The sequence below is a fragment of the Anolis carolinensis genome, chromosome 2, assembly GCF_035594765.1.
Source record: "Anolis carolinensis isolate JA03-04 chromosome 2, rAnoCar3.1.pri, whole genome shotgun sequence".
NCBI classification, from domain to species: Eukaryota; Metazoa; Chordata; class Lepidosauria; order Squamata; family Dactyloidae; genus Anolis; species Anolis carolinensis.
In genome coordinates this window covers 162,876,665-162,900,099 of record NC_085842.1, presented here as the reverse complement: position 1 = coordinate 162,900,099, position 23,435 = coordinate 162,876,665, and the positions used below count along the sequence as shown (strand labels likewise).

Here is a 23,435-nt window from a genome sequence, read left to right as displayed (position 1 = left end):
CTGGAAATAAACTTGATTCTTGACTAGATCCGTGACTGGAGGCAAGACGAACATGAAGCATGAACAGAGTCCGTGGTAAAACCGTGAGACAAGGCAAGGCTTGAAGCTTGATCCGGGAAGCAAGGAACTGGGATTACGAAGTCCACACACGATCTCTCTCCTCAAGCTGATCAATTGATTCCGCAAAGAATCCCTCGCGCCAAACACCTATATTGGGTCTCGTTTTCCCGCCAACAGAACTCTTTCCCTAGAGAACGAGAAGCGAAACCCAACTCTGTCCAGATGCATGACTCCTTAGAATTTCCCAAGGGAAGCAGACCTAATCAGCCATTTGTTTGGCAGCGATTCTCAGGCTTCTCCGATTAGCCTCCCTGACTCCCCTATCTTTAGAATAATTTTCCCTCCTGGAAAACGGGGGGGAGTTCTGCCCAAGGCCTGTTTGGCTGAATTCTTGAGGGCAAACATCAACATCCTGCAGGTGAAGAGACTCCGGCTCTTGCTGAACCGGCGAAAACCCCATGTTTTCCTCTTCGTCTGCCACAATAGTGCTAGGAACAGGACTACAAGGCCCATGAGTCATCACACTATCCCCGCCCTCAAGGCCCCCCTCAAACAGGGCCCCTCTCCTCGAGTCGCGGGGCCGCGGCTTGGTAGGGTAGGCCTGATGGAAGCGGCGGACTAAGTCGGGGGCATGGACTGTGGAAGCGTCTTCCCTGGAGCCAAAACCCACCCAGTCAATGAGATACTGGAGGCGGCGATGGAAACGAGAATCCAAAATGTCCTGAACCTCGAACTCCTCCTCTCCGTCCACTAGAACAGGGGCGGGGGGCGGCCAACTCGCGTCGGGGCGTACACCATCCGCCGGAAGGAGCAGGGAACGGTGGAACACCGGATGAATGTGCATGGAGCGCGGAAGTTGGAGTTTGAAAGTCACGGGGTTAAGTTGCGCCACCACTGGGTAGGGACCAATGAAACAGGCATCTAACTTCCGGCAGGGACGGTGGGAGGGCAAAAAGCGAGTGGACAACAGAACCCGATCTCCTACCTTGATCTCGGGGCCCGGCTGGCGATGGCCGTCAGCGTGGCGTTTGTAGTCCTCCTTGGCTTGATCCAGTTGTTGGTGTAAAAGTTCTTGTACTGCTGTGAGTTCCTGCAGCCAGTCCTCCGCTGCAGGGACTTCTGAGGTTTCAATGACAGAAGGAAAGAAACGTGGATGGAAACCGTAGTTTGCAAAGAACGGGGTTTCTTTAGTTGAAGCCTGGACACCATTGTTGTATGCAAACTCTGACAGAGGTAATAGGGAAGCCCAATTGTCCTGTTGGTAGTTTACATAACAGCGAAGGTATTGTTCCAAAGTGGCGTTGGTGCGCTCAGTTTGCCCATCCGTTTGGCGATGGTGAGCTGAAGATAAATGAGAGTCTATGCCCAATAGTTTTTGTAGTGCTTTCCAGAAACGAGAGGTGAATTGAGATCCACGGTCAGTGACTAAACTCTTGGGCAATCCATGTAGTCGGAAAATATGTTGAAGGAATAAATCTGCAGTCTCTTTGGCCGTGGGGAGACCATCGCAGGGGATGAAATGGGCCAACTTGGTAAAAAGGTCCACCACTACTAGAATCGTGGTGAATCCAAGGGAGGGTGGTAAGTCAGTGATAAAATCCGCGGAAATTATCTCCCATGGGCGAGAAGGAGTGGGAAGAGGATGTAGTAGCCCTGACGGCTTCTCCCTTCGTGTCTTGGAACGCTGACATACAGGACAGGTATTGACATATTTCTCCACATCCTTGCGGATCTTGGGCCACCAGAAATCTCGTAGGATTAAGTGCATGGTTTTAAATAGCCCAAAATGTCCTGCTGGCTTGCTGTCATGACACAGATGAAGTGTTTTTTCTCTGCCGGGACCTGGAGGAATGTAAACATGATTCCTGTAGCATAGTAGCCCATCCTTAAGTGAGAATGGGAAACGTAGTCCTTGGCGAATCTGTTCTTGAGCCCAGGCATCTGTCTGTTGACTGGCTCTAATTTCTTGAGTGCAAAGGGATTCTGGGTTAGAGGGAGTTGGTTCAATTGGAGTGGATTTGGTGTTTCCCACTGTGAGCGTGGCAAAGTTTTCGGGTTGCAGCAATCGAGATTCTGAGGTCTCTCTGCGTCCTGCAGCATACTCTGGTTTCCGTGATAGAGCATCTGCTTGCTTGGTCTGAGCCGGGGTCACATAATGGATCTGGAAGTCAAAACGTTCAAAGAACAAAGCCCAGCGCTGCTGCCTTTGATTTAACTTTCGTGCGGTCCTTAGGTGCTCTAAATTTCGATGATCAGTATGAACTTCAATGGGAAATTTGGCCCCTTCCAACCAATGTCTCCAATTTTCAAAAGCTGCCTTTATGGCCAAAAGTTCTTTCTCCCAAATAGTGTAATTTCTCTTTGGGGCTGTTAAGTTGACGGGAGTAATAGGCACAAGGATGAAGATGTTCTCCCACTGGTTGCATGAGTACAGCCCCAATTGCCACATCAGAGGCGTCAGCCTGCACAACAAAAGGGGTTTTAGGATCAGGGTGCTGTAGAATTGGCTGGGTCGTGAATAACTGCTTTAGCTGGTGGAACCCTTTCTCTGCTTGCTCCGTCCAGCGGAAAGGCTGTTTCCCTCGGATGCAGCTGGTGATTGGGTCAGACCAGCGAGCGAAGTCTGGGATGAATTTGCGGTAGTAGTTTGCAAACCCCAAGAAGTGCTGTACTTCCTTCTTGTTGGTTGGCACCCGCCATTCCAATACTGCTGAAACCTTTGCCGGGTCCATGGAGAGCCCTAGTGGCGAGACGCAGTATCCCAGGAAGTCTACCTCTTGCAGATCAAAGGCGCATTTCTCTAACTTGGCATATAGTCCATGATCCCGCAATCGTTGTAGCACCATTCTGACGTGTTGCTCGTGTTCCGACTGTAATCTAGAATACACCAAAAATCGTCCAAATATATGATCAAGAACCTAGACAAGAACCTAGACCAAGGATCTAGATAATCCTGGAAGATATCGTTGACAAAATGCTGGAATGTTGCGGGAGCTCCGGATAATCCGTAATTCATGACTAGGGACTCAAATAATCCGAATTTGGTCTGGAAGGCGGTTTTCCATTCGTCCCCTTCTCTTATGCGAACTAGATTGTAAGCCCCGCGGAGATCCAGCTTGGTGTAAACCTTGGCCCCTCGGAGCCGATCTAATAGGTCCGAGATCAGAGGCAGGGGGTAGCGATTCCGCTTCGTGATATTGTTCAATGCTCTATAGTCCACAACCAAGCGTAGGTCCCCTGACTTCTTTTTCACAAACATCACTGGGGAAGCTGCTGGGGATTGAGAGGGTCTGATGAACCCCTTGCGGAGGTTTGACTCTATGAACTCCCTGAGAGCTTCTTGCTCTGGTTCAGTCAGGGAGTAGAGGTGTCCTCGCGGAATTGGGGCCCCCTCCACCAGGTCAATGGCACAGTCGTAGGGTCTATGTGGGGGTAGTTTCTCGGCTTCCTTTTCATTGAAAACATCCCAAAAGTCCGAATATTTCTTGGGCAAGGTGATGATGGGCTCTGCGTCTGTGGCATGGCAGACCTTGGTTACTAGACAATGGTTTTGGCAATATCTTGAGGCGAACTGCAGTTCTCTGTTGGACCAGGAGATGTTTGGGTTGTGGAGTGTCAGCCATGGAATTCCCAAAGTCACAGGGAAGTGGGGAACCTCGGTAACGAAGAAAGAAATTTCTTCCATGTGTTCCCTTATCCACATTCTGGTGGGTTCAGTCCATTGGCTTACTGGACCTCTTTAGGGGTCGGCCATCTATGGCCTGCACCACCCAGGCATTCTTGAAATCATGATATTGTAATCCCAGAGAGTCGGCATACTCTCTATCGATGAAATTGTTTGTTGCCCCTGAGTCTATCATGGCATGGATCATGACGGGTCCTTTTTTCACTGACCACAGCGTGACCACCAGGAGAAATAGGACCCCGGTTTGCGGCTCTTGAGTGGGGTTTTTGACCGGGTTGGTGAGCCTCTCTACGCCCGGTCGCTGGCTTCCCCCGCCGGCTTTGCTCCAGCCGCCTCGGCCGCCTCCGGCTCCATGGAGGATGCCGCCGCCGCCAGGCGGGCGGCGGGCTTCTTTTTGGCTGGACATTCTCTGGCGAAGTGGCCCCCATTCCCGCAGTACCAACACAGATTCAAACGTTGGCGGCGGGCCTTTTCGGCAACATCTAGTCTGGGGCGCACATTGCCCAACTGCATCGGCTCCTCCTCGCTTCCCATGGGGTTTGGGGCTGGCGGTGGGGATCTCCATACTGGACGTGGCTGAACACTGGCAGAAGCGGGAGGTTTCACTCCGGCTCTTCCACTCTGGCCTCGGAGCCACTGTTTTTTGTTGGCAAGCAGGGCTTCGGCTCGTAAACACTGGTTGATGAGTCTCTCAAGAGTCCCTGGGGATCCACCTTAGAGATTTCTTCCTGCATCTCGATGTTGAGGCCCTCGCGAAACTGTCCTCTAAGGGCTATATCGTTCCAGCCGGTGCTCTGAGCCAGCACCCGGAACTCGGCTATGTACCGGGACAATGGCCTGTCCCCTTGGAAGAGACGCCGGAGTTTATGGCCGGCCGCCTCCTCGTCGTCCTCGATTCCCCAGGTCTTTCTAAGGTGGTTCAAGAAATTTTGCGCGGTGCTTAGATGCGTGGAACCCGCATCATATAGCGCCGTCGCCCAAGTGGCCGCAGGCCCATCTAGGAGACTGTAGATCCACGCCACTTTGACATCTTCTTGGGGAAACTCGGCTTGGCGGGCTTCTTAGTACTCCTGGCACTGGCGACGGAAAACATGAACCTTGGAGGCTTCTCCAGAAAACTTGGTTGGTAGCGCTAGGGCAGGGAGACGGGCTCCGCGTTCCTTCAAGCCCCGTATTTCTCCCTCCTGCGTTCGGAGTGTGTCCCGGATTCGATTGAATTCATCTTGGGAAATGGTGTAACTGGGTGGTTGAGCCTCCGCTCCGGTTCCTGTAGACATTCTGGCCTTAGGTTGTTTGGTGCTTAAGGTGGCGGAGTCAAACTGTCAGGACCCTGGCTGCAGAGCACCAATAACCTTACACAGAGGCCAGTCTCTATCTAATATCTTTATTAAAGAAATATATAAAATCAATAAAAACAAGTGAAGAATATAGTTCATAAGCAGACCTTTCAGATGAGGTCAAATATAGTCCAGAAATGTATTGTCCAATATAAGATATTAGAGTTCAAAGTTTTAATCCACTTGACCGAAACACACACTTTGCCAAGCAATAGTGTGGGGAAATAACAGAGTCTTTAAAGTCCAATGAAGCTTGACAACAAGGCTGGAAATAAACTTGATTCTTGACTAGATCTGTGACTGGAGGCAAGACGAACATGAAGCATGAACAGAGTCCGTAGTAAAACCGTGAGACAAGGCAAGGCTTGAAGCTTGATCCGGGAAGCAAGGAACTGGGATTACGAAGTCCACACACGATCTCTCTCCTCAAGCTGATCAATTGACTCCGCAAAGAATCCCTCGCGCCAAACACCTATATTGGGTCTCATTTTCCCGCCAACAGAACTCTTTCCCTAGAGAACGAGAAGCGAAACCCAACTCTGTCCAGATGCATGACTCCTTAGAATTTCCCAAGGGAAGCAGACCTAATCAGCCATTTGTTTGGCAGCGATTCTCAGGCTTCTCCGATTAGCCTCCCTGACTCCCCTATCTTTAGAATAATTTTCCCTCCTGGAAAACGGGGGGGAGTTCTGCCCAAGGCCTGTTTGGCTGAATTCTTGAGGGCAAACATCAACATCCTGCAGGTGAAGAGACTCCGGCTCTTGCTGAACCAGCGAAAACCCCATGTTTTCCTCTTCGTCTGCCACAATAGTACTAGGAACAGGACTACAAGGCCCATGAGTCATCACACTAGGGCACAATGAGCAACCCCTGCCTCTAATGCCCCTTTTAAAAACCAAGAAGCAAAACTCAGGGACATTTGACATTCCAGGGAAATATAGAAAGCACAAGTCACCGGCCATAGCTAAGTAAGCCCCATTCTTTTAAAGGAAGGCAGAGAACAAGGGAGCAGGCCGAAAGACGGAGCCATGATGTGATCTATCTTTTCCCCTGTGTGTATTAGCTTGCTCTGATGGTATTTATTAATAGATCAAAAGGATGAGAACAAACCAGGATGCATGGCAGAAAAATGGGTTATGTTCTGCCAAAGCAAAATACAACATTGGTGTTTCTCTGTATGTGTAAAAACAATAGCCATTGAGATTTAGGAACTCAATAGGGATTGAAGATTTTTAGTCAAGAAAAAAGGTTTGGTATTTGCAAAGTAATTTAGCCTTCCAGAAAACTCTGTGGGCCAGGCAGATGGGTTCTATTGGCCAGATGAGGACTATTAGCCAGCAGGTCCCCTTTCCAGAATGCAGGGTCACAGTCTCTGTCCAGCTATTACATGGTTCTGACCTCCACAAACAGAAGTATGAGATCATGATTCGTCATTTTATATGGTTTTAAATCTGTTTTATTGATGTGTGTTTTAATTACTTATATGTTTAGACAGTTTTATACTTTAATTGATGTGTTTTTTCTGTGTCTGTGCAGCATTGAATTTTGGCAAATTTTGTAAGCCATCTTGAATCTCCTCTGGGGTGAGAAAGGCAGGGCTGAAATAAAGTAAATAATAAATAAGGATCCTCAGAATCATTTTCCTTGGTGATATGAGCTCTTTAAGATATGGAAAATGCCCAGAACATGTAGGTCTTTATAAATGTACACTGAAGGTATCAGACATCACACAACAGGATGGCTACAATAAACCTATACTGGTCCTCTTTATACAAGCCCAAGAGAATTTGGCAAAGGGAAATCTAATTATGTTCCCAACCGAATTCGAGTGGAATGATGGAAAGCACTGATGGGCTTCAATTATTCAAGATGGTTAGAGGAAACTAGGTCAGCACTCCATGGTTGAAAGCAGATTTTAAAAGGACCTAATATCTGTGCAATGACAACAGAAAAGACCAGACTTCAGAGAAAGCAATTTGTCTGTAGCTGGCAATTAAAGTATAAAAGGAACCCAGTGATATATAAAATGTAACAGGAAGTGAGCAGAATTTTCCTTTTGACAACTGGCTGGCAGTCAACATTTTCCTACTGCTATAGAAGTTCTAAAAGGCATTTTGATGCAGCCTTCATTATAGGGATGAATAAAATCAAGCTCTTCAGTTTGAAAAAAAATCCCTATTGCCACCAACTGTTCTGGGGTTGAGACATGCCTTCAGATCTTTATGGGATGTCTTTGCTGCAACAAGTTCTTCTGAAAGAGCAGTTATGCAAAGAGAAAGAGAAGAAGCCACAGAAATCACTACTCAACAATAATAAATGCAGTATGTCTTCTTTCCTAATGTTAAGGATGCTTTAAGCATTCTGCAAAATACCTTGTAGAGAAAGGTAATGGATCAATTTTTTGAGAGTCAAGAAAAGTTCTCCTCTTATTAAATAAAAAGCAACAATAGAAAGGATAAAATCAGATGAACAAAGACAATTACCATGAGTTTTGCCAATGTCTATGGCTGATCTAAACATTGTATAACACAGGATCAGAGAAACCTAACATTTACTTACTTTGCTTCTTCATCTCTGGCAATCAGTAAAGATACATGAGTGCTTGCTGATGCCGTTCGCAAGAGGTCAACAGCTCTGTGAAGTTAGAAGAAAAATATGAAAAATGCTTGACTGTATTAATTTTTTTTACAGTCAATAATAATAATAATAATAATAATAATAATACTTTATTTATAACCTGTCCTATCTCCCCAAGAGCCCATAATCTCATCTATAAAATATTGTTTTAATGAACCAAAACATATCCATGCCAACGATTAGTATTACTGCTGGTTCATTAAAGTTTAGCCCAAGGAACGTTTGCCTGAAGCACCTTCTATTGAAAACCATGCTATGTACAATTAAACTTTTTAAAATCAGTGAAGAGAAAGAAAACACCTTTTTATATTAAAACAGTAGAACATGGCTTTATATAGCATGAACCTTTAATGAAATGTCAGTAACAGAAAATCAAAGCAGCTCAAGGAACAACTGGACTTAGATATGCTACATTTGGGTTCAAGTTTGAAACTGAAGTGCATCTCAATGGGTGATCATGAAAACAAATCTGGTACAATCTTTGCTTCGCAGACCAGTCTATAAGAACACATATCCTTTTCTATTTTTTTTTTTTAAACCTTCTGATTGTCATGAATAAGGACAGTGCTCAATTATTCCTAGTTGACTCCTCCTGACCTGTGGGAAGAATTAATACAGCTAGCAGTGCTAAGTTTGTTTCATACAGATCAAGTAGACAGACCATACTGTAAAGAAAAAAATAACTTTCTGGCCTTGAATCAGAATCACACATTTTAGTGAAAATAAGACAACAAACTGTGGCTTGGTTGCTCTGGCCCTTTGGAAGTGAACATGCCAGAATTCCAGGTTCACACATCACACTACACAAACCATGAAGGATTTGTTAAATATAGGAAACTGCAACAGGAATGCTCTCATGTTGCAAAGGACTGCCAGTCATGGTTCTTAGCATCCAAGTCATTCTTAGTTTTGGCAACATGAATTCTATCCTTTTTCAAACACACAGCCCAACCAGAGGTGTACACAAACAATCTTCATTCACAGAGTCAGAACCGTGCCAGAATGACAGACTTTGTACTCTATAACTATAAATAATAATACAATAGTCTCCAGATTATGAACAGATAGCTTCTGTAGGTTTGTTCTTAAGTTGAATTTCTATGGAAGTCAGAACAGATACATGTTAAGTGTAACTCATACCATTTTTTAAATTATTACTTTTGGATAGAACAGGGAAGAGTGTCACCACCTGGTCAAGCACATCTGTTAGGAGAGGGCCTTTTTGGTGGCTCCCAGACTGTGGAACTCCCTTCCTAGAGAGACCAGGATGGCCCCATCCCTGCTGGCCTTCCACAAGAAGGTCAAGATCTTCTTCTGTCAACAAGCATTTGGGGAAGGGGAAAGGGGAGGCTTTGAGGAGGTTGGGGGGATTGGGGGGATATAAATTTTAAAAGTGTATTTACTGTATTTTAATTATGTTTTTACCACAGTTACTATTTGTTTTTTAACTTTTTGTATTGTACTTTTTAAACTTGTTTAGTGTGGATTGTTAACTACTTTGAGTCCCAATGGGGAGAAAGGCAGGGAATAATAATAATAATAACAATAACAACAACAATAATGTCACGAATGGGACACTGAAGAAGGAGACAGAAGGCCTGATCCTTGCAGCCCAGGAGCAAGCCATCAGAACAAATGCAATCAAGGCCAAGATCGAAAAATCAGCTGATGACCCAAAATGCAGACTGTGCAAGGAAGCTGATGAAACCATTGACCATATCATCAGCTGCTGTAAGAAAATCACACAGACAGGCTACAAACAGAGGCACAACTATGTGGCCCAAATTATTCATTGGAACTTATGCCTCAAGTACCACCTCCCAGCAGTAAAAAACTGGTGGGATCACAAACCTGCAAAGATAATGGAAAATGAACACACAAAGATACTGTGGGACTTTCGAATCCAGACTGACAAAGTTCTGGAACACAACACACCAGACATCAGAGTTGTGGAAAAGAAAAAGGTTTGGATTATTGATGTCGCCATCCCAGATGACAGTCAAATTGATGAAAAACAACAGGAAAAACTCAGCCGCTATCAGGACATCAAGATTGAACTTCAAAGACTCTGGCAGAAACCAGTACAGGTGGTCCCAGTTGTGATCGGCACATTGGGTGCCGTGCCAAAAGATCTCAGCCGGCATTTGGAAACAATAGATATTGACAAAATTACAATCTGCCAACTGCAAAAGGCCACCCTACTAGGATCTGCGCGCATCATCCAAAAATACATCAGTCTTAAACGCTTGGGAAGTGTTTGACTTGTGATTTTGTGATACGAAATCCAGCATATCCTCCTTGTTTGCTGTGTCATACTATGTTGTTGTGTCAATAACAATAATAATAATAGGTTTGTTTTGCTGTCTGCACCCATTTAGAGGATTTAATTTCATTTTCTGTCCCTATGACAATTAGATTTTGACAATTTTGGGTTGTCATGGATACACCCTGTTGCTCCCAAAATCTCTCAGGGAATATCTTGATGGCAAAGCTAATTAAGAGATTCTAATGAGCATTGCTCAGAATGGAGCCTTCTCTAAGAGCTGGATGTAGCTATGCTGATGTTAAATTCAAATAACAAGTTAACCAAGTTCTATTCATGATGCATGTTCTTCATCTACACGTGACATACCAACTACTGCGATTAGTGTCAAACTGCACATAAAGTACAAGAATGAATGAATGAATGAATGAATGAATGAATGAATGGCTACATGGCCCTGTTGGTCACGTTATCAAACTTTGCTTTTGTGTTTTCCAAATTACCATTTATTTATTCACTTATGAAGAAAGGTTACCCTAAGAAATGTAACATGTAATCCACTCTGGATTTTTGTTCAGTTAAGAAGTTTAACTGTTCAGCTTCATTATGGGAAGAAAGCACTTGGGCAATCTCAGAGACATTCATTTTTCAATATTCATAGCTAACTTGGAACAGAATTTTCATAGCATAAAAATGTTTAGTGCTATCCATTCTGACCCATACCATGATGACATATTTAAAACATACCTTTCATTGGTCACACCAACTAGATTTTGACCATTGACTTCTAAAATCAGGTCGCCAATAAGCAATCGACCTTAAAAGGAAGAGAGATTAATGGTGAGCAGGAAAACAAACAGAGAGATGACTGCTTTATTTAAGACAATTTCTTTATCTGTTAAGCAATGTCAGAATTATTTCCAACATATGTTCATCATTGCAGATTTCTCAAATATGGAATTAGCAGCTTTCTGGCTGAGTTCTGAATAACTACACTCACATCATTGCTACAGAACATCATAACATCAATGCTCTTATGCAATATGTTGTTCTATCTTGAGCCACAATATTTATGGCAAGACAACGAGGATTATTATGTGAAATGGATGTTGCAAACCAGATGTTCTAAGTCAGCAATAGAAAACAAGCCTGTCATCTGATAACCTATTCCTCTGATAGCTATGTATCTGAAAACTATTCCTAGATATGTATGCAAATGTATTGTTACTTGTATTACAGAGACCAAGTTGATTGAAGCTGGTGGGCTCAACCTCTTCCAGCTTTGTCAGTTTTGGTTCTCTGTACAGCACAAGGTTAGGTCTGTGGGATGGAAGGCAGAGTTGCAGTGGTTTCCTGGGATTCCATCTCTCTTATCAGGTGTCTTGCCCCATATTCTGCTCGGTTTCAACATGTATTTTGAAGTTAAGTGGCCAAAACAGATTAGGGATTCTGTTGGTGTACCTCAATCCCACTCCTCGACAGTCTGCCTTTCTAGGTTGGCTGAATTGGCAGCCTTCTATACTGCCATATAAAATTAAGATTTTCTGCTTTGGACTGGATTGTATGGCAGTTCAGACTCAAGGTCCAAATGGAGGACTTTCTCTCCATCCCACCACAGCCACAGCTTCACTTGGTGTGGACATAAGACTTATCCCACTCTCTGCTTTTCTTTTGTTTAAGGCAGCTTTTAATAAGTAAACATAGAGGTCCTTTAACAATTCTTAATTTTTAATTTCTGCAGATTTTTAAAATTATTTATACTGCTTTGAATATGATGATTTTTAAAATTGTATTGTTGGGTTTTAATAGATTTATTTTGTGAGCTACCTTGGGTCCCACATTGGGATGAATGGATAAATAAATAAATAAATAAACAAAATATGCTATTGCACTCTTTCCCCAAATATTACTGTGTGTAAGCCAAAATGACTGCATTCCTAAAAAGGTGTGGCAGGCATCATTCCAAATCTCTCACTGTGCCTAATGTGAAAGTATAATGAAAGCTTAAAAAGAAAGTTAAAAAGATATAGTGATACACTGGCTTTTAGAATCAACATCGGCAACCAAGATTACACGAAAAGTGATTGTTTACTGTCTACTGCAGCTGTCCCTCCTGGCAAGATCCTCTTTATGAAAATTCCAAAATCTTCTTCAGATTGCTCTCGGTAGCCTCCGATAATTTTAATGCCTATTGAGCAAAGAAAAGAGATAAACAGATTATCCCCTCCTTTACTGCAAACATACTGATGCATTTGCTAAATACTTTTACAGAATCCATCTATGACAGTGTAGGCCCAGAAGGGACACAGCAGCAACACCTCCAGTTTATTAAATGGAATGCATAATCTAATTACCTAATCCATTTTGGCAGTTGGAAAAGACAATACGGTGTATGGCTCGATTGATTCCATGAGGGCCCATAATAGTCCTTTCGAAAATGGAAAAGAGAATGGTACATATTAGTATGTATGACAGCTGAGAAATCCTGTTAAGTCTGAAGTCTGCCTTTCTCTAAATTACACAGTTCTTGGTGAATCATTACGTTGATTTTAGGTGATTTATAGCAACATAAACAATATATGTACAGTATTAGCATCATCCTGGAGTAACACATTTAGTGGACCTGACAGCCATCAATATGCCTCTGTAAGCTAGTACATTATACACTAAAATATTTATACATTTATAATTATGACTAATGTTCTTCACCCTATAGCAAAGATCTCAGGGCAGTTTGGAAATAGGTTTAAAACCAGTTTAAAAGTTTAAAACAATAAAATAAATAAGTGAAATATATTTTAAACAGCAATTATAGATTAAATACAGATTGAAACATTTTTAAAACTATGCATATCAAGGTCTTAAGTTATTATGGTCTTAAATGTCATCCCATATAGTTTGTAGAACACAGTTCCTATGTGAAAACAATGACAAACAAAAGTGACATTTGCTATATCCACTCATCTGGGGGTGCTTTCAGACAATGTCAAATTGCGGGATTTAGAAGATAGTCCCCACACAGACCTGCCAGTCCTGGGCTTTCTTCCCCTGCCATTCTCACTGACCTCCCTTCTGTGTCTCAGGATATAATGGAGGGCAGACAGGGGACATCCACTGGAAGTTTTTTTTAAAAAAAAAATACGGTTATGCGCTGATCTATATATGTGCACATGTGCATATGTTAATATAATAAACACAAGCATTATTTGCATGTGCACATATGCAGATCAGCGCATAAGGGAGGGATTGTTGAAAAAACTTCTGCCGGATTTCTCCCTTCTCTAATTATTTATTAAATCTCTGTTTACAATGTTACAGTGTAAAATAAAGAGTTTCAGAAAGTTCTAATGGTTCTCTGTTTGTGCTTCCTGTCAATCAGCTGTGCGTCCATTTGACAGTGCAATCAGCCAATCAGCTGTTTCAGGCTTTTTAAAAGGGGCAGACATCAGCTGGAGCAGTCTCCACAGGGGAAAGGAAAGGAAAACACATGTTTTCTGGCATGCAAGGTCACACAGGCATGCGAAGATGTGCATCTTTCAGCCAGAAACCTCCTTTGCAGTGAATCATCTGAGTTTTCCAGTAACATTGTCTAGCCACCCCACCCCACCCTCTCGTGATTAAAGTACTGTGTAGACGGGGCCTGAGACAAACACCAATTATCCAGCAGACAAGCAAATATATCTAGCAAGCAACAATCCCGTCATGCACAGCAACTACATTACTCTTTTCCTAAACTGGGTAAAGCATGTAGGGAGCAAGAGCCCTGAAGCCCTGCCGTCACCCCCCACTCCCAAAGAAAAAAGCAGAGCAGAATTTTTTTCTCAGCTGGAAGAAATGCAAAAATACACTTGGCTATTTTGCACAGCTTTAACACAGTTGGGAGATGTTTTAGGAGATGCTCACTCCCACCCACTCTGTTCACTACCTCCCTTTTTCATCTGCTCAAATCACTGTGAAATATCTCCATCACACAGCACCAACCTTGCAGCTCCTGTGGTGCTCCCTCTGGCATTAAGCCACTATTAAACTACTGAGCCCTGAATGCAAGGTACACTCCTGGTGCAAATGCTCCTAGAACTTTTGTGCTCTCACTTCTAATCTTAAAAGCCTAGGAGATCACTGATGGCCCATGAAGAAATGACCTTCCTCTGAAACACAGTATGTTATCAAAGGGCTATCTTGGGAATCCTTCTCTCAACCTCCTCGAAAACTAGGAAGATGCAAGTCAGCCTGGATTTCTCTGAAGACAGATAACCAGCTAGCTTTTAGCATGACAGATGGCATGGTTTAGTGCACAGCTTTCCAAACATTTTATATAGGTGACGAGCTTTTCAGACATGCATCCTTTCATGTCATGGCAATTCAGGTTTACTGGCAAAGAGGAAGTTAAACTAATCCCTGATAAGAGTTCCTATCTATCTATCTATCTATCTATCTATCTATCTATCTATCCTGCATATTATATAATATAATATATATGTTTCATATAATACATATAATCTTTATTGTATAAGCAAGGTTTGGAACATGTTTTTTACATGTCTTATGTATTTCAGTTGATTCTTGTGTAGTTTCCCCTATAGGTGCTCCATGTGGTTCATCACAAACATCATTGTCAACAGATTTTCTTTTCTTAATTAGAAACTTATCTATTTCAGTGGTGATTACTGCAACTCAATCAACAAATTGTGTAAATAATAAAAGTTATATCAGTTTCTACACTTGAACAGCACCAACCCTCCACTTCTGTAGTGATGAAACCTCTCTGGAGGTTGTTAAACAGATATCGGATGGACATCCAGGGGTGTTTTGATCATATGTTCCTGCCTGGCTCAAGGAGGTTGGACTAGATGCCATTTGGGGGTCTTTTGCAATTCTAGTGAAGTATAGACTGCCTGGGAGACCAGTGGAGTCTCCTTCTCTTGAGGGTTTTGAACTAAGGCTCGATGGCTGTTTGTTGGGAAGGCTTTGACTAGCTACAGACTACAGGCGACACACTAGTGTGTTGCAACACAGTTTGGAAAACTCTGGTGTACTGGTTTGAGTGCTGGATTAGGACTCTGTGAAAGGTAAAGGTAAAGGTTTTCCCCTGACGCTAAGTCCAGTCATGTCTGACTCTGGGGGTTGGTGCTCATCTCCATTTCTAAGCCGAACAGCCGGTGTTGTCCGTAGACACCTCCAAGGTCATGTGGCCAGCATGACTGCATTGGAGCGCCATTATCTTCCCGCCGGAGCGGTACCTATTGATCTACTCACATTGGCATGTTTTCGAACTGCTAGGTTGGCAGGAGCTGGAGCTAAAAGCAGCTGCTCACGCCGCTCCTGGGGTTTGAACCTGGGACCTTTCGGTCACCAGCTCAGTGCTTTAACACACTTTGCCACCGGGGCTCAAATGTGCACTCAGCCACATAAACCTGCTGGGTGACCTTGGAAAGTCACATGCTCACAGCCTCAGAGGAAGGCAAGAGCAAGCATCCTCCAAACAAGGGTTTCTGCAAGGGAAAGCTTACAAAAAGATTCCCTTATGTTTTAATTGACATAAGGCATGTAACATCAAGATACAGATGAATAACGGGCAGACAACTTCAGGACTGGTCATTTTCCAGATTAAATAAAAGGAAAAGCAAAGAAAAAAGGGGGCAACTGATCTCTTTTGGAAACTTCCATGAACAAAAAGTTTTGTCTTTTAAATAGGTTACCTTCCCACCCCCATGGTTAATAACAACAAATAACAACCAGAAACAAACTTCATAGTTTGTTTGTGGACTTCCATTACATTTCTAGGATTGGTATTGGGACTATATGCATTTTAGCAGTCCATGTGGCTACTGAAGGTTCAGAGTACTGGTCCACTGAATTTGCCACCCCTGTCACAGAAAGACAGCAAGTTGTATGAGAGCAAAACTATTATGGGGCCTCCACATTTGCAGGGATTAGAGGTGCACGAGCTCTAAGTGGAAAAAGCTGAAAAAAGGGCAACTATTTTTAAAATCTGAATTAAAACCTCTCTATACATTTCTAGCTTCCGGTGGCACAGCCTGTTAAAGCGCTGAGCTGCTGAACTTGCAAACCGAAAGGTCCCAGGTTTAAATCCGGGGAGCGGAGTGAGCGCCCACTGTTAGCTCCAGCTTCTGCCAACCTAGCAGTTCGAAAACATGCAAATGTGAGTAGATCAATAGGTACCGCTCCGACGGGAAGGTAACGGCGTTCCATGAAGTCATGCCGGCCACAAGACCTTGGAGGTGTCTACAGACAATGCCGGCTCTTTGGCTTAGAATTGGAGATGTGCACCAACCCCAGAGTTGGACATGACTGGACTTAACGTCAGGGGAAACCTTTACCTTTACCTATACATTTCTATGTCTTCCAGCAGATGCTAATCACAGAAATACACTGAAGACCTACACATGACTAGATAGAACTTATTTTTTTTAGCTGAGTGTAGGGCAATGACAGCAAATACAGTTATTCACAAATAGGCTTAACCCAAAAAATGAGGAGGTACAAATAGATAAAACATTTTTAAAATTAGGAGTCCATTGCCCAATTGTTTAGAAGCATTTTTATCCAACTAATCAAACATCTTACTATAACACTATTCTAAAAGGGAAACAATATATTGCCCAAAAGAAACAACAAAGCCAATGTTCCCACTCCAGCTGGGATGAAACTGGGCCTCTATTGGGATCTTCAAGGCCCAATGTAGTTAGACGAGAAAAGCTCCTTTGATATAAGTGAAATGATTCTTGAGATCCAGAGCACTTTACTTAGAATACTTTAAAAGAGAATATGAGATTTGTTAATGCAACAAGAAAAATCTAAAGTTGCATTCTGTTAATAATAATAATAATAATAATAATAATAATTTTGTTTCTTACTTGCCTCTCATCATGGCTTGAGACAGGTTACAACATTGTTAAAACACATAATCACATAAACACATAATGTTTTGGTTTATGGTTATTGAATATTATTAATTCAGAATTGTTGTGCTTTGTAGGTCATCCAGAGACCATTGCTTTTGGCAGTCCATATAAATATAAACAAATAAATAAAACATTACTTTGCTGAATAAAAGGCTACTTCAACTAAATATTTTCTGTCATTTTTGCTCCCAAAAAGTTCATTCAAGGCTTACAGTAACAAGAGTTTAATGTTTTCCTGCTTTAATGAATTTATGTGAGCCAAAAAATCTCTATTTGTTTCTAACTTCAGCTGGAGGGAGGTTAGAATGAGAATTTCAGTACCAAAAATAAAAAATCATAGCAATTTATCATTGACTTATTTCTAATAGTTATCACTCACTTCTTAGTATCCAGTTAGCAAGGCACTGAAGACAACTTGCAATAGTTAAATCAATAGAAGTATAAGAATGAAGGGAAAAAAAACAACCCGCATATTCAAAAGAACAAATCATTATGGCAACAAACTTCTCTATTTAAATTTAAGAGGTAAGAAGCATATAATATTGTTATTTTGTTACATAAAATACTGTAACAGTCTAAAGTTTTGCAATGGTGCTAAGACCTTCCCTTACATAACAGGCTTTAGACAGTTCACCATGACCTAGAGTCTAACCAGTTAGCCTACCAGTACAAGAGGGAAAGCCCATCAAAATGTTCTGGTTCTCTTTCATCCATTGGTGACAGGAAAGGCATTTCTACTACACAGCTAACGGAAATAAGATAAAACCTTCTTTAAAGGCACTGAAACATTAAGTAGCATAAAGCATGCATACAGCACACTTTGCGTAACTAAAATTATCTCAGTAGACTGAAATGCGTGTCTCTTTCTAGTTAATCTTCTTTGAAATCCTGCATGTCACATGGGCTAATTCACCTATGACGGCCAAGTTTCCTTCACTGTAAAGTCTGCAGACATGCATTATAAGTATGTTAAAGATCACCTGGCTTTCCCTTCAATTTTGAGTGTATCGCCCTCTCAGTTTTCTAATAAGCTGAACCCCTTCCCCCCACTTGCAAAAAACATGCTGTCTATTTAACACAATCTGCCATTTCTTTTAAATTTTTAAGTGTTTTTTTTTTCAGACTGTGGTATATATACTCTGGATATATCATCTGTTACAATCCAACTTTTAACCTCAAAATGATGCTGTAAACACAACTTGTTAAAAAAACCTCTGGTCTCCTTCCATCACCTTTACCCAGACAGATGACCATCTGTTACAAAGCTGGAGGACTTACAGACTTTTTCTGAATGGAAACTACTTTGAAACTGTGATAAACACAGAATGCGTTGTATTTTGGGGTCAATACACCATTGCTTGCTTCTTCTAATAGTACTTTGATGCCTATTGTTAGAAACAGAAGAATAGAGTAGATGGATAGACACAAGTTTAATTGACCCCCCACTAAGTTATTCTTGGGTTAATAACAGATTAGAAAAACTTCCCTGGCCAAGGTGCAACTTTTGTTGACCGTATGCAATACACCCTTTGATTCCAAGGTTATCTCAACCCAAACTGCTATTTGGTGCTTGTGTAATTAGGTCTGTTAAATTCAAAACTGCATTCAAGCAATCAATACCGATGAAACAGTTAAAAGTCCTCTTGTGCTTTGTCAGCATACAGGTTTAAAATAATGAAACTGCTGTATTTTATGAAGCTCATTTATTTATTAACACTGAGGTTCTCCCTCTTTTGCAAAAAAAAATGGTTCATGCTGGTGTGTACAGGTCTCTCTTCCAACTAAACTTGGTATAGTATTTACTAATTCTTTCTTTTTTGCAAAAGAGGGAGACAGGGTTGAGGCCATGTCACACTTAGCAGGCCACTTAGGGCCAAACTATATTTGGAAAAATGAAACACTTAAAGTAAGTCAATGATTTAAAAATATATAATGCTGTATGTCAACCTCTTTTCTCACAATTCCAACAAAAATTTCACTTCAAAGGTTTGTTGTGTATAATTATTTCTACTCCTCTTCTCAGTTCAAGATTCAAAGGGTTTTACAACTGATTTTTAAAAACATAGTTAAAATTTATAAAATAAAAAAGTTAAAAAGTGATTAAGCTACCAAAAGACTCAAAACCAGCTAAAAACATGAACCATGAAATGTAAGCACATGTGCATAACAGCAAACGAAGGACACATAGAAAATCCAGGACATTGTAAAAGCTCCATCTTATCTGAACAACCAGTCCTAAGACATCTTGAAACAAAAATACTTTACGTGTTATGACAAGAAAGCAGGGTGGAGGGTACCAGTCTAAACTCTCTGTGAGGGTGGCAAGACAAAAAGAAGAGCCTCCCTAGTGTATCTCAAAAATAAATAATAGTTTGTAAAAGGAGAATATAGTACTTTAAACAACATGGACCTGGGCTTCATAGGTCAAAACCAGTACTCTGAATTGTGCCACAAAATGGAATGGCAATCAGTGAAGCTCTTACAGCAAGAAAGTTATATTTTTTGGGAATGAAGTTAACACTGGTGCTCATTACCAAGGCAGAACAAGAAGAAGGAAAACAGAAGAATGTTATAATGGAAAACATAATTAAAATCTTTTTAAAATTCTGTACTGAGGCAGAGTGATTGTAAAACAAAGGCCTCACCTAGACGTGACCACCATATTTTGTACTGAAAACATACTGAACATATTTATAGGTTACTTTTTTAAGTCACAAAAAAATTTCTATACCACTTTGGCAATTCTGGTCATTTGCTTTCTACATAAATATACATCTAAAGGTAGGCCTAAAGATGACTGAAAACCAGAAATAACTAATTCTTTCTTAAGATTCTAGACTTCCATAAAAGAGAGCTACACTACACATGAATCACTTCAGCAGAGATGTATACATCTATTTCATATCTGCAATGAAATGTTTTGATTTCCTTTTGAACATGATTTCCAATTCTTATAATCTATGCTTACAGTATCCCGGTGCAATATCAGAGAAACCAATGTTTCAAAATGGTAGTAAGACCACACTATTGCCATAGATTGTAAAATAGTGGAATAGCAAATGCTCTCATTATTTTTAATGGTTTTTCCGTGCTTACTATTGTAAAGAAACATGAAAGTCAGTGAGACTGTATACCTAGGTGTAAAGCTTGAGAAAACCAAGGTTGCAAGGAAATCTGGTCATAAACAATTAGAATAAAGGAGTTATGGTAGTTTTCTTGGAAAGTGAGAAAACTAGTGTGGTATAACTGTTAGGATGTAGAACAGAATTGTGTGAGGCTGCAGTTTTGTTAGTACATGCAATGATGAAAGTCACTGGATAATCACTGGCCTGACCTACCTTCACAGCCTGACTTATCTCAAAAGGCTGTTATGAAAAAATCGGCGGGCCCCATATCAGCGGATGGTGAATTCATGCCCAGATTTTAATTCCAACTTTAATACCCATTAAATTTATTTTAGGAAGACTGTTCAGCACTTTGGATAGCTCCTTTAACGCTATCCCAAAACACAGAGGAGCCCCACTAACATGGGAGCCAGCAACCACCGAGGAAGCCTGTGTCTGCCACCATGAGACTATTAGAAGAAAGAGAAAATATAAATGCAAACCAATAATTATTTTAAAAGATGATATGGAAATAAGGTAAAAGTAAAGGTTTTCCCTGATGTTAAGTCTAGTTGTGTCTGACTCTGGGGTTGGTGCTCATCTCCATTTCTAAGCCGAACAGCTGGCGTTGTCCGAAAACACCTCCAAGGTCATGTGGCTGGCATGACTGCATGGAGTGCCGTTACCTTCCCACCAGCGCGATATCTATTGATCTACTCTCATTTGTATATTTTTGAAATGCTAGGTTGGCAGAAGCTGGGGCTAACAGCGGGAGCTCACTCCACTCCCCGGATTGGTCAGCAAATTCAGCGGCTCAGCCACCAGGGATATGGAAATAGCATGCAGTTATCACTTTAGTGTACCACTAAAGACTGAGCATCTAGACTGAGGTACTTCAGATGCTTATTTTTCCTTGCATTTCCCTTTCTAAAATGTTTTCCATTATTGACAGTTCTGTACATTTCATTTGTATGTATATTTAGTGAAGAAGTTGAACCATATTAAGCTTCTCCTCCCCACAGTAACAGAATCCTTTAGTGAAGCAAAAAGTGATTCAAGTAAACCTGGATCTAAATTTGCCTCAAACTTTAAGTGAATTAAGTATTGAAAATGATTCTACAAATAGTGATTAAGAACCAGGAGGTGCCCATGATCACTCTAAAATAGAATTAAACTCTTATTGCAAGGAGGCTGGTCTGCTGAATTAATTTAGTGCTAAGTACTTTTGCACTTTGAATTAGTTTGCACCAGCTGATGTAAGGATAAAGAAAGATCTTGAAGCGAGAGAAAAACTGGGACATTATAAAAGCAGCTAAACATCTGGCAAGGCAGAAGTTTAACTGGGACAGTTTGGTATACATACATGTGTATTTTTATATGTGTATTTACAACAGATGGAAACCTATTTTTCAAAACCGATAGCTAATGTATGCTAGCAGAAAAGGACATTTTTAGTACTCTTTGCAGCTCTTGGAGGGTCCCAAAGAAATCAAATTAGCCCCTGGACTTACTGCCGTTGTCTGGGTTTTTTTCTGCCAATATCTCCAGTTCAAGAAATTTGAGGAAAAAAACAAACTAACTAATAAGCTATGATTAAATGTGTGGCATACAGGAGGGTGTTTATTTTTATCATGCTTCTAAGCATTGAAATACTTTTCCCTTGGTGTTACAATCAACCCCTTGATGCTTTGGAGAACAGTATCAAGCCACATCTGTTCAGTGTGATATTCTAAACTGTATTAATAATATCATAGCTTAAATTTTATTTATTTATTTATTTGCAGCATTTATATTCCGCCCTTCTCACCCCGAAGGGGACTCAGGGCGGATCACATTGCACACATAAAGGCAAACATTCAATGCCATAACATAGAACAGAGACAGAGACAAGACGCAGGCACGGGCTGGCCTCGAACTCATGACCTCTTGGTCAGAGTGATTTGTTGCAGCTGGCTTGCTTTCCAGCCTGCGCCACAGCCCGGCCTATAGACTCGTACACACATAAATAATTTTTATTTTAAAATAGCTAGCTAATAGGAGCACCGTCCTTTAGTGCAGGGCTGAAAAAATCTTGGGCTTCCTGAATTACAGCTGCCATGATCCCTTGCAACTGGCCATGCTGTCTGGAGTTTCTGAGAGTTTAGCATCCAAAGCATCTGAATGGCCAAATGTTTCCCAACTTGCAATTTAGCAAAAAGGTGGGGAAATGTTTTAATTAAAAAATTATCAGCAGCATGGACTGGCAGGAACAACGGGCAGAGATGATAGCCATTGTAGTCCAACAGCATGAGGAGAGGGGTATTATAAGTTTTCCGCTTTCGATCTAAACATCTTCCTTGATGTATTTCTGTATGTGCCGTGAAGGTGATTCTGTCTAAGGGTGCATATACATTGCAGAATTAATGGTATGGAATCCTGAAATTGTAATCTGGTGAGGCATCAGCATGCATTGGCAAAGACTAAAGATGGCCTTGTAAAACTACAACTCTCAGGATTCCATAGTATTAAGGCAGTTAAAGAAGTCTAAAACTGCATTAATTCTACAGTGTAGATGTACCCAAAAATGAAACCAGGAACAGGCAAGAACAGCTGCATCTAGTAGGAGGAAATGCAGAGGGTATCAGTGGCTCAGTAACAAGAGCAGCAAAGGGCTATTGCTTTCCTGTCCTGTTTGATCTGATCGATTGAGATCTTTTGTCCTCAGGGATGGAATGCAGACCTCCATGTCCTACTAGCCAGGCCTGCTCTTGTGCAGCTTTCCGTCCGCTGTAACTAAAAAGTAGCTCAATACTTGTCTGGACTGCTTCTGCTGAAATCTCCAGACCCCTTCCTGCTGTTTTCAAATACAGTAGAGTCTCACTTATCCAACATAAACGGGCCAGTAGAACGTTGGATAAGCAAATATGTTGGATAATAAGGAGGAATTAAGGAAAAGCCTATTAAACATCAAATTAGGTTATGATTTTACAAATCAAGCACCAAAACATCATGTAATACAACAAATTTGACAGAAAAAGTAGTTCAATACGAAATAATGCTATGTAGTAATTACTGTATTTACGAATTTAGCACCAAAATATCACGATTTATTGAAAACATTGACTACAAAAATGCGTTGGATAATCCAGAATGTTGGATAAGCGAGTGTTGGATAAGTGAGACTCTACTGTAGTGTGCATGTTAGTGTTTAGAGTTGCCAAGAATGGAAACAGGAGAGGGCTTCTGCTCCTCCACTGCTTGTGTAGGGGGCTTTGCAGCAGGTTACACAACCCAAAAACACTCCTGTTTAAGAGAGTTTTTAAAATGGCATTTTATTCTTTTACCAAGGTATTGTTTTAACACCATAAATAATTTAATTTTAATACTGATTTTTTGGATATTAGTACAGATTGAGTATCCCTTATCCAGAAGGGACCAGAAGGC

General features: G+C 41.4%; 1 protein-coding gene across 3 annotated transcripts in view; it reads right to left on the bottom strand.

The window, feature by feature from the left end:
• Nucleotides 1-23,435, bottom strand: part of stxbp4 (syntaxin binding protein 4) — a 152,290-nt gene that overhangs the window by 126,032 nt on the left and 2,823 nt on the right. The window contains exons 1-5 of one of the 3 annotated variants that reach the window (XM_062970988.1): nucleotides 17,573-18,182; nucleotides 12,337-12,410; nucleotides 12,075-12,170; nucleotides 10,730-10,799; nucleotides 7,642-7,716 (exon numbers count right to left, since the gene is read on the bottom strand). In XM_062970988.1, the coding sequence (XP_062827058.1) occupies nucleotides 7,642-7,716; nucleotides 10,730-10,799; nucleotides 12,075-12,170; nucleotides 12,337-12,410; nucleotides 17,573-17,640 (383 nt within the window). In that variant the 5' untranslated portion in view covers nucleotides 17,641-18,182. Of the gene's footprint in view, nucleotides 1-7,641; nucleotides 7,717-10,729; nucleotides 10,800-12,074; nucleotides 12,171-12,336; nucleotides 12,411-17,572; nucleotides 18,183-23,435 lie in introns of those variants that run through there. The other 2 variants (XM_062970989.1, XM_062970990.1) reach the window with 2 other exon arrangements.